We start from the raw sequence: 12383 nt of genomic DNA, 5'->3' as shown, positions 1-12383 counted from the left end.
GTTAAAGGTTAATTTTATAGTCGGTTATTTTCTGTTTTCAGTGTAAGTAGAATGATTATCCATGTTATTCACAGCGTACTACTTCATTTTAGCAAAGTGCTTATTGAAGTTGTCTCTACTGGATTTGTCGAAATGGGATGCAGTAGTCTCAGATTGTATAAATATATACAACTGATTTGGAGGGTCTGATTTTCTTGTAGTAGTACTTTTAATGAAAGATCATTTTGCTTTCTACGGGTTTTGATTTTTGTGAGAAGTTGGCCTGATATATGATGTTCACTAGTTCTAGTGATCACCTTGTATCAGTCCAAACAACCCTTATGGTGATTGGTTGTAAGTCAACCTTATAGACCAGCTGTCCTAGTAGGGTGGACAAAAGCAGTCTTTAGGCTAAACTCTTTATGGCACCACGCAGGTTGTTATGAAAATAAACAGTTATTTATTATCTAACATACACCTCTGAACTCTTTATGAGGTCAGAGAACTAACCACATGACAATACTCACAAAGAAATACGTGTTCGCACAATATTTACAAGTGCGCCCTAGGGGCACGGCAAACCATATACTCAAAACAATGGAATGCGAGGAAGGAGAGTACTGTAGGGAGATCCAGAGGCTGGAGGATCGCTGGGACTACGCTACAAACTAGGTAAGTAAGGAGCAGGAGGCCCACGGAACTCACGTGCAGAGTGGAAACTCTCACGCGGGATGCGTACCAACGTCTATGGATCGTATAGTTTAGAAAGTTACGGATTCCGGACGAACCCGGCTGGATGGAGGGAAAACAACAGTGGACCAGAACACTAGGATAGTGTACACAGGCTTCAGCACCTAGAAGCTTTAGTTACCTAACCCACAGGCTGCGGGTGCATAGGGCTGAAGTTGCGTCGGGTTTGCTGCGTAGACCCCGGTGATGCCTGAAACAAGGAGTTGCTGGCAGGCAGCCAGATGGAGGAGTCCGGTGGTTCCTAGGATGGAACTAGGAAGAAGGAGTCCTGAAAGGGAAGGGGACAGAGTCTCGGTCACTAACCAGTGACGGTGCTGGAACGAGGAGGGAACCAGATTCTGTTGCCGCAGTCAGGTGAAGGAAGGGTCGCTTCTCTCTGTAGCTGCGCGGACCAGGAGCTGCTCTTCATGACCAGGCTGGAGGCACAAGCTTTCCCACGTAGTCTGCTGCTGTTGGCGGTGTCGGATCGTCGATCGGGACAACAGGCCTTGGCTAATGCAAGCCACGCGGTGGAACAAAGATGGCGTCTGGTGCGGACCAGGAGGGTCCGGGGTGCTTCTCTTTTACAAGGAAGCAAGGGCCAGTCTGGGGGACCAGACCAGCAGTGTTGGTTTCTTCGGATCGTCGTCTCTGAGGTCACGAGGCAGCCGGCAAGTGACCAGACAACAGGACAAGCAGCAACCAGGCAAAAGGGCCCCACGCAGATCTCGTGGATGCTGGGGGGCTGGTCTTTGATGCAGGAGCTGAGTCGGTGTGGGGCTTCTCAGTCTCTAAGGCACTCACTCGAGGATCCCTCGGTGGTCGTGCTGGAAGCACTGTGCAGGTTTTCACAAGATGGCTGTTTCCACGTTGCTCGTCGCACCCACGGGTCCCAGCTGTGCTTTGGATGTGGGTAGAGGTCAGAGATGTCTGGAGGTCCAGGTCTTGTGGAGCTGGGTCATCGGATTCCGGGATGGAAGGGCAGGAGCTTGATGGTGCCTGCGAAGCAGGATGGTCACTCCCTGACCATAGGGGAGATTCTTCAGTCTTCTGGATTCAGGAGGTCAAAGGTCAAGAGTTATTCGTGGAAGTTGTCAAGATTAATCTAATTTGGAATGGGACCAGCTCCTACCTTTATTCAGCTAAAGGGGGCTGCACTACGACTAGGTCCCTCCTCTGGGTGGGACCAGGAAGGGGGGTGGTTATACCCCCTTTCCTTTGTACGGTCCTGCGCCAGCTCTGGGGCTGGAGTGCCCCAGGAACTGGTTTGGACCGGCATATGCACAGGGACACCTTGTGTGCCCCAGGCATGTCTCATTCCTTTCAGCCCTTTCCTACCTAATACACAAAATCCTGTCTGGGGTGGTGCTAGCACCTCCCAAGGCAGGAAACCCTTTGTCCAAGCCTCCCTCGCTGGAAGGACTCCCAGCAGCAGGAGGTCAGACTTGTGTCTGTGGTGGCAGCATCCATTTTGTGATGCTGAGGATCGAGTTAACTTTAACCGGGGTTCACAGTTACATACATGTCGTGTCCCTCTAGAATGGTGGAATGCTAACCCCCGTCGCCAGAATTGGTGAGGGGTTAGTATTCCCGTTCGTATGACACCTTACTCGACATGTTTTGATAATGCGATACCAAAGGGAGCAAATAACCGCGAGGATTATGATGCACTTAAGAGTATATGGTACGCGTTATCATGGAACAGCTATTAGGACTTGGTTCCGCAAGCTGCAAACGGGCTCAGCTCATGCCAGAGCACCATCTCACATAATTCCAAGCACTCTGCCTTCAGGATTGTTAAGGCCTGCCATAGGAGTGACTGATAGGCATATATGTGTCCATTTTAGGATAAGATATAGGGATACTATATCTACAGCAAAGGGTGATAACACCACCCTGCCCCAGCTGTCATGCAGCCAGTTGTGTCAGATTTGGATGGCCAGCCAGGGGTGGCATAATACATGCTGCAGCCCCTGGTAGGCCCTGGTTACACGTATGCCCTGGATACCTAAGGTATGCTATACAGAGACTGATAAGGTGGCCTAGTACCAATTGGTAAATGCACCTAGGGTACATGCTTTTCAATTTAGAGAGAGAACTGCTAGGCTGAGGGTCTGATTAGCAGGCCCACAGCCAGGGAAAGTCGTAAACTAGTGAAGGAATAAGCAAAAATCGGGGGTGACCATAGGATTGCAGACCCCACTCTCCTACAATTATATCCATTTCTGTCAGATCGTATTTGCAGACGTTTCACTGTAGCATGGATGTATCTCTAGCAATGCTAGTAGTGGAAAGCTTTTTCAAAATATCCAATTTGTTTCTTATACTGTTCATTAATTTTGATGTAAATGCTTTAGATGACTGTGTCGTTCACAGAGAGGATAGCATGGAGTTGATTATGTTATTTTCAATGCTTTTTTATATCTGTTTTCTTATCAAACTACTGTTAGGTTTATCATGGATAGAGAAGTGTGTTTAGAGAATGTTAAAAAAGATTCATCTCACATCTAACTCTGATGCACTCACCTTCAAAATCACATCATGAAAACATTTATCTTACAAAAATAGAGACACACACACATCTGTAGCTGAGTTTGGCTGCAAGAGGTCTTGCAGCACAAGTCGAGGATAAATATCAGATGTCTTATTTTGCTCAGATGCCTATTTCTATGTTGTTTTAAGTTCAATGTGCTATATAGTGTATGCAGCAATTTCTGCTTGTGATATGTAGAACTACATTTAGCATAATTAAGCCTAAAATACTACAGTAAGTTACCGGTAATAACTCTACAATCCTATTTGAGCTGTTGGCTTCTCCGTCCACTTATGTCAGAGGGAAAGCGTTACATGTGTCTTCTACTGCCACTACTAGGCTAAATCCCCTGCTAGCATCGCCTAATTTCATCTGGTAGAGATTCATTCTCAGGTGTAGTGAAAGAACTGTGTGCCCAGATGTTTTCTGACGTGCATTTACCCTTGTAAATCAGGTCCTCCATTATTTGTGAATGACCAAACTAAAGACAGCATCAATCGTATCTCATCTGGTGCTCAGAAATAAGTTTTTTTTGCTCGTTTATGCTACATCAGTCCTTCTTAAACAGTTTCTTTAATGTGCAAACATTTCTATTTATGCATTCTTTCCCTTTATGAATTCCTTCATAGACCCCCTTACATAATTTTGTGTATATGAAGAAAGTTGTAATGTTGCAGAATATTGAAACCCAAAAGTATTAATTCAGTAAAATATATATTGATTGACAGGCCATTGATCATGAGTATATGTGAGTTTTACAAAACAATAGAACATGAATATTTAGAGGCTCTTTAAAGCTTATAAGGATTTGGGGTCCACAGAAAATAAGTTCCCTGTTCTGCCTCGTTTATGATTATGCTAACTCATTTAAAGATGGGGCGCTTCCAGCTTCCAACAGTGAGCCCCCCAGTAGTTAAGACAGGCTCCTATAGAATTGCCACCTTTAACGCATTGTGAGGGCCATCTGATAACTTATTCTGTAAACCCAAGTGTGTCTTGTGAGGCAGGCAGGGAAAGCAGATATAGGGATCCAAGCACAGGCAGAAAACCCCTTGCATGTCGGGGTCATTAATTTGTTGTTTTTCACAAACGATCTCTTCTCAACATTAATGTCTGATGAAGGTGCTCCTTCTGGGTCAGCAGAAGCATTGTCATCAGATACTCATTGCTGCTGCAGCAGGCTACGGTATGGGCTGCGTGGGCAGGCCTCCTCCCAACAATGGCCTTGATGCACTGCTCATCGGTGCATGAATAACCCCCTAGGCGTTAACACACTATGATTACACTATGTGTAACTAGAATTTAATAGCAGAATAATTTTGTTCCCTTTATTTTCAAGGCTAGGGCTGGTCGCACCACAATTTTGATCGCTCATCGCCTTTCCACGGTGAAGACAGCCGACGTCATTGCAGGATTTGAAAATGGGATTGTGGTCGAGCAAGGTTCGCACCGTGAACTCATGGAGAAACAAGGAGTCTATCACTCGCTTGTAATGCAACAGGTAAACATAAACAAATGGCGATGTCACAAGATGAAGAATGTAATACCATCATGAAATATTGTAAATTGTTTCTTATTACTGGTGTATGCTATTAACGTATTACACCTATAATAAGAAAATGGCTACACTTGCATATTACAAGCCAGTTGTGAGGTCACAGTACCAGCATGCGAGTCTCCTGTTGCTGTTAGTCCACAATGACAGGACAAAGTTATGACACAAGTCGGCATCCTAAGTCAGTGTCAAGAATGTCTGTACATAGTTATAGTTCTGCTGGTGAACTGTTCAAATAACACCACCTGCATTAATGAGGAAAGTACACAAGTTAAGTCCATAGTGTCCCTTCATGCATCCCAAAGGTCACCTTTCAAAAAGAGTTAAAGGTTACTTAAAATCCAAAAGTTGTACGTATAAGTTTAACTGCGGAAGTTATTTTGGAGTGGGAAATTTAGGGAAAGCCGGGAACATTACCCTGATGTTACATTGAGTCTCTAGCATGACGCTACATTTTAAGGCTACAACTAGCAGTCTAACTTGTAACACAATCAAAAACGAAATAAAGGAAAACAATACCACTGTGGAACAATTATTGCTTGTGCCGGCAACAAGAGCGAGCCCACAGGTACTTCTCTGGTATGAATATTGCCTCCATTTTTGACACGCATATATACCAATAGAAACCAATCAGCTCACATGGAATCTGAGATAGGGCGGACTGTTGCGAGATTCAAATCAGTGAGAATGCCTTTTTGAGATATTTGTTAGCAGCACCTAGATCCATCTCTACCACCATCTGCCGCAACGAACTTGCCCGGGTCCACATCATTGACATAATTAAGCTAAGTCCAATATTGCTGTGGCACAAGATATGGACCTCGAACGAAACAGATTTCAGCAAGGACGTGATCAGAGACTGTATGGGTCTAGCTGCTTCACGGAAAATACCGTGGCTTTCTTACATTAGTAAATTTTTAAACTCTATAGGGCACTCTGAGTTGTTTGAAAACCCTATGTCATGTTCCTTAATCACGTATAAGGCCCTCAAAGAATGTTGCCTAGGTTTACTTGAAGATAGGCGCTCCTATCTAGAGGGTAACAAGCCAACCATTGCCCATCATTATCTCTTGTTGCTCGGAGCAGGTATTCCGCTTTATTTATCTCCTGCATATACCGTTTATACGAGACTATTGCTAACAAGGACGAGGACTGACTGTTTTTTTTAGATTGTTAACATTTCCTATTGCAAATGATTGGACTGCTAACTTGTTGAATTGCCCTTGTGATAACATCTCTAAGCAATCAAATATCCATTGCATACTATTTTGTAAATATTATGATTGGGGAAGAAAGAGGCATTTGGTCCCGTTGTTAAAATTATGGGGCCTTAGGCAATGCAGACCAGCCTTGATCAAATTATATATGCTTCAGGATGAACTTACCGTGGCTGCAGCAGCTAAGTTTCTGAAATATGCAGTAAAATGTAGAGCGTCGATGAACTGAATGATTTTATAAGTTTTAAATAACACTTTCTGGAATATGACTTTTTAATCATATAAATTTCTATTTTATGCATAATGTTTTAAATGAACGAAAATATATATATTTTTTTTTATGTATTTAAATGTGCTTTTATGGTTTTTTATCTTCAAAAATCGAATAAAGCTATCTTTGAATTGAATTGAATCAGCTCACATGTATCTAAGCTATACTGCGTGACTGCTGGCACAACAATAGGACCATACTAACATTGAGAATATTAACTTACAAGCCATAGAATATGTAAAAATAAACTGCTAAATGGCCAAAAAGAGAATCGAGATGCTTATGGTATACACAAAATTATGGTTTTCAGAAAAAACTCAAACCCAATATGTCTGCAAATAAACATAAATAGACCAGAAACGTAACTGAAATCAAAATTCAGCATGCCATATGTGACTAGTGTAGTGATGTATGTAGAACCATCATGCGGTAAGAATGTAAATTCGCCAACAACGGCTATAGATTGTCTATTAACCAGGAAACGTGTAACGAATAAGGTGATAAGGTTAGTGTGTTTGGAGAAAAAAGTGATCTTATGCATCCTTTTGTTATAGTGAAATGCTACTGGGTGGGGTACTACAAACAACAACATGCCATCAATTGTCAGCCAAAGGACTTACATATAAATAAATAACATTAATTGTGAGAACAAAATTACCAGGATAGGTAGATCACAAGGGATGTACTAAAGATGACAAAATGCTAAGCAGATTACTGGGTATCAAGGAGGTCAAAGATTCCATACAGTACTAGAGATGTAAATGAAACACTAGCAACAGAACTATGGGGTCTATTACGATGGTAGGCGGACTCCAGTCTGCCCGCCAACCTAGAGGTGCTGGGATCTGGCACCGCCAATTAGGATGCCACCGAAAAGGTGGCATCCCGCATATATTACATTGTAGAGGGCAGTGCTGTAAACAGCACCCGTCACAATGCAATATATGCATGTTGTGCATTGGCTTGCACCATGTGACAGGCACTGTGGGGTGGCTGGCACCTTGTACATACCAATGTTGGGGTGTACCATGGGTACCCCCAATTGCTGCCCCCCACATCCCTGGGGACCCGCAATGGGCCCCCAAAGAAAACGCTGCATGCCTTTCCATGGTGGAGTCTCCGCCATGGAAAGGCATAAAAAAGCCACATCATAATATGGATAACGGTGCCTGCAGGGAACTGCCACCATTTTATGGGCCTTTTCCGCCCAGAAGGGAATCGGGAAGATTACCTACCAGCGGAAAAGCGGCAGACGCTCTTTCCATCCGCTGCGGTATCCCCCGCCATGCTAATGCGGCGGGGGTAAAAGGCCATCCAGCAGGGTGATTTGGCGGGCGGATTACCATGGATTTAACCCAGATCTCTTAACTGGGGATGAATGTTTTATTTGTTCACCAGTCCGTCCATCATTTGTGTATCTTTTGCCTTCTCGTACCTAGAAGCAGGACCTCTGGTTTTAGTTTTGCATAAAAAATGTGCACCCGAACTTAGGAAGCAGTTTGGTCCTGCTAAATTGCATGGTTTGCTCAAAGTTGCAGGCTGTCATACCTTTTCAAGGCATGCATTTCCTTTTGTCATGAACTTTTAGAACTGTTGCCTTCTTGGGACTTCTCAGATAGGAATGCTGACATAGATTTACATCATAAGTGCGTGTCCCTGAAATGTTAGCAATTTTATGAAGTTTCTCCATTCTATGCTCCCACAGCTGCTGCATATATTACTTATGTGTCTTCTGCTTTTTTCTCAACAGTAGCAAGAAGAGAGAGATTGCACAATGGTTGTGTCATGGCCACCAAACCCATTCAGGAATTCCAGATGTTTCACTGCCAAGACTAAGAGTGTGATTGCTCTGGCTAGTGAAATCTCTGTTGGGAGAGGGCTGCATTCCAACTCATTCCATTTGCCAACTCTCGTCTGACCCTCTACAACGGATTAGGGAAGATTTCATACTCACCTCTGCTAGTAGACAATCCAATGACCCCCACCCATGCCAACCTCCTCCCATTACCTCTTTCCCACACCATCCCCCAAGCTCACACTTACCATATGCTCAGAGCATCTATTAAATGTTATTCCCTACTGAGCAGGAAATATGGGTTCAGTATAGCTTTGTAAAACTGTGTTTGCACAGGTATTCCTCATTCCATAGGGACTAACTCATTAGCACAGTAAATTCACAGGGAAACGTGGGCCAGTATCAACAATTCTGTAACCCAGCGTTCCCAAATAGACTTTTGTATTCAACATAATCTGAGCATCATCCTATGTTCTACCCAAGCACTAGCCATTAAAAAAAACTGGTTAATCAAATTCCTCTATTGAAAGCATAGTGCATTTTTGTATCCTGTTTAACAAAGATTCCTTTTCAATATTTTAGAACAGTGGCAATGTGAGAAAATCATTCTTAAACAGGAGAGTCATGCTGAATTTTTCTTCTAGGTCAATTAGCCTACTAGCTACTTCATCATTTCTGCATCATACTCATCTGCCCCTCTTATTTTTTCTTGAAAGAGAAGGAGTGTTTCTTTGTTGTCAAATGGTATAAAAATGTTGCTTCATGAAATTCTCTCTTCCAGATTTAGTTGTATTTATTTTGTATATGTTTTCCCAAACTGTCTGTAATTGTCAAGTCCAGATATGGATTTTAACTATTTGCAAAGCTTAATGCCCACCATAAATTGTTTGTCTTTCATTTTCTGTAAGGTTCTGTCTGTGAGAAAGTGCCTCTTTTTGCGTGGTCACCTCCAATTTTTGTGACTGATTTAGCAAATTTTTGGACTCCACACTAGGGCACTGTTAACCAGGGAACAGTGCTTGTGCTCTGACTCTTAAACATGTTGAAATTTACTAACCCCTAATTGCCGTATTTGACTTTGCCATATGGCCATAGTATATGGTGGCCAAAGTATAGCCATCTCATGGAAAGTTAAGTGTGACCTATGTACCTCAGCTCTACTGTGCCCACCTCTAGAGTGACGATGCAAATATGTCTCCAGGCCTGCCACTGTACCCAGGCAGCTGTAGTTTAAACCTGCAGCCCACCTTGTGAAAATCAGCCCTTTTGAAAGCAGAAAACCTTCCTTTAAATACAAATAAGTTTCCACTAAGTATTCCTGACAGCCCAAAAGGCAGGGAAAATTGTATTTCGAAGGACATGGCGAAATGTAAAGTTATCATTTCGTTTCATGACTAGGACCCATAAGCTACTTTCACTATAGCAAGACTGGCTGGCTCATAGTGAAACACTGGGAAGCAGTATTAAATATTGAAACTGCTATCTCTGAATTGAGATAAAAAATATGATGAAACTGCTCTTTTCAATGGTGAAGTCGTATTTGTAGTAAATATTAAGGACAATTAACTTATCTCTTCCGGAAGGTCTTTGAGGTTAATTTGCATTAGCTCTCCAGCAGTGGCCCAGTGAGTGCTTAGCCCCGATGAGATGTTGAGGTGTTAAAACAGTTCCCAGCCCAGAGTTAAGTGCATAGGTGTGGGGTTGAGAAGTTTTTGCTCCTCCAGTAGGAAGACCAGCTGGGTTTAATTAGGAACTTAATTTGCTATAAAGGGGCCTTCTCGGTCAGAACTAGATATCCGATGCCTTCTGGACAGGACCCTTCTTTTGTCTTCCCATTAACAAAGATAGCAAGCCCAGTGGCAAGAGCTGCTATCAGGATTGGTTTGGAGTGACTTCTTATTAAACTGGCTGCTCCCCTATGTGGGCACACAGCCTCTGTTCAAGGTTAGAATGGTTTATCTAGCTTAGATTTAGTTTAATGAGGGGCATCATGAGATTGTTTGCAGTGATTGCTCTAAAAGTTGGAAGAGTGGCCCCAGTGAAGAATCTTTACTCTATTTTTTAGGGATAGGCCTGGGGTCCCCACACACGTAAGCAAGGCATATGTATGGCACTCAAACACCTTATTTAGAACACTAGTGGACCCAGAAAAAAGCCGAAGTCACGAGCAGAAGTCTCTGACCTGAGAAGAGCCATGAAGGACACCATTCCTTTGTCTTCAACTCAAGCACCAAACTCAGTGGGGCAAGAGCTGCCCTAAGAACTTGTTTGGAGTGATCACAGAGGAGGGGTTGCTCATTACCCTATCCAAACATCTGAAGGCACATAGGTTGTGCAAAAGAGGAGAAGGGTATCTCCATCTTGGATTTAGATAGAAAGAGGCACTGTGGGATTCTTTGCAGTAGTGCACACAAGAAATTCTGCAAAGATGTTTAGGGCTACCCCAGGGAACTTTTAACCTTTTGGTTTGTGAGGGGCCAGGAGTCATCCTCACCTACAAGTTAAATCTAAGCATAAATATGGCACACCGAACAGCATCTTTAGTGCACTGCGAGAACTGAAGGTTGGACCTGCCATCTATGTCCTAAATGGAACCATTAAGGACAGGCCTGCTCCAGTGGGGCTGCTGGGGCTGCAGGGATAGGAACTCCTTTTTACAGTCATTGGTCTCTCGTTAAAATTCCACAGCTATGCTGATTTTCTGCCCCTCCAGTTCATTGGGGCCATGTGAATGGGCCACAGTTTGGTACTGCTGTACATGCTCATGCAGGAGGAAGCAGGCTACATTGGAGCGAGGTCACCCCAATTGGTCCTGTTGCACAGAGCCCATGAGGTGCGCCCACTTGAGCTCCAGTGGTGGGGTGAAGGTCAGGCCAGTGAGGGGAGGAGGAAACCCTTAAAGAACGACCTAAGGTCCCAGCCCTAAGCTCATTTTGGAAAATCAAAGAAGCAGACATTGTCTCTTTGGATTCTGTCCTCCAAGTCAGTGATCTTGGTCCTGTGACATAGGAGCTCCTGGCCTGCCTTCGAATGGTGTTGAGGTGGTCTTCTACACAAGTGAGCCGGTGCACCATCCAATCTACCCGGTCCTGGAAGCCTGATAAGTCTGAGGAGTTGGTTTTGGCCACACGGTCTGAGATTTTAGAGTCTGCTTCTTCCAGAAGTCGACGTACTACTGTGATGTGCTCCATGATGGGTTCCTTCTGTGAGCCTGTGGGGGTCATTGCCAGTGCTCCTATGATGTTGAGTGACTGCCTCTGAGATGAGCAGCAGATGAGCGCGTTTGCCAGTGGATTTGCTAGATGGCATCTCCAGTTATGGGGCCCCAGTCTTGTGGGGGGAGCAGGCCTGTGAGGAGTAGGGTGAGGGGAGCTTGAGCTTCTTTCCCCTCGTTTCCCCACCACTAGTCGGGACCCAAATTGGTGCAAGGCCCCCAATCTTCAGTCCTAGCTGATGCTATGCCAGTCATTGTCCCAGAGCCAGCCCCCTCTCTCGTCTGCGAGGCACAGTGAGTTCTCTGGGTATTTTCATCTACCCATCCCTGGCCATGCGCCTCCTTTGTCAGATCACCTATGGGTGGGTATTCATATGACAGGCCACTTACTCTGATGTAGCCCCATCCATTGTGTTTCTGGGCTGCTTCTGGGTGGGCCTCCGGTTATCGCCGTCGGGTGGCCAGCGGCTTAGTAGAAGGTGCTGTGGCCCCAGGGTCTTGGGGTGATGGGGTAGTTTGGGGTGCACCCAAGACCTCGATCCTGAGGATGGTTTTTGCAGTCAAATCTCAGGCATAGTATAAGGGGGATAAAGGGGTGGGCACCCTCCTGGTTCCCTTGTGCCATGCAGTGACCACCAGGGACTACACTCACCATTGCCTGTGCTGGTTGCGAAGCTGCACCCTGCAATTATCACTGGCTCCTCTGTCCCATTTCAAGGCGGCTGCTGGCTTTTTTCTGTCCTCACCCTTGGCCTCAGCAGGTCCATTTGTGCACTTTGGTAGCAGGCCTCGCTAGTCCCAAGGCATGCTTCACAGTGGTGCACTTTAAAATGGTGTATTTGAAAATGTTGGTCAGCTTCTGTTGTCTGCTTCTTTGAGTGGTAAGCTCCCATCATTGTAGCTACTGCACCCCAGGAGTGGAAGGGTGTGCCTACAGCCTAGGCCCCTTTTCTGGGTAGATGCCCTGCCCATCTTATCATTTTGTGAGGAAGAGGATCCCCACCGGGGTCCTGTGCACTCTGGTGAATGGTACCTCCGTGTCTCCCACTGGTAGAGGTGGGTAGTTGGTGAGCCCCCCTGGTAGCTACAT

General features: G+C 44.7%; 1 protein-coding gene across 1 annotated transcript in view; it reads left to right on the top strand.

Annotated features, from left to right (window-relative positions):
• Window positions 1–12383, top strand: part of LOC147688995 (ATP-dependent translocase ABCB1-like) — an 856748-nt gene that overhangs the window by 490453 nt on the left and 353912 nt on the right. The window contains exon 17 of the mRNA XM_086941881.1: window positions 4581–4742. Coding sequence (XP_086798007.1) covers window positions 4581–4742 — 162 coding nt within the window. The remainder of the gene's footprint in view (window positions 1–4580; window positions 4743–12383) is intronic.

Source organism: Lissotriton vulgaris, chromosome 10, assembly GCF_964263255.1.
Source record: "Lissotriton vulgaris chromosome 10, aLisVul1.2, whole genome shotgun sequence".
NCBI classification, from domain to species: domain Eukaryota; kingdom Metazoa; phylum Chordata; class Amphibia; order Caudata; family Salamandridae; genus Lissotriton; species Lissotriton vulgaris.
The sequence above is the reverse complement of the archived record's forward strand: the minus strand, read 5'-3'. Positions and strand labels throughout refer to the sequence as shown.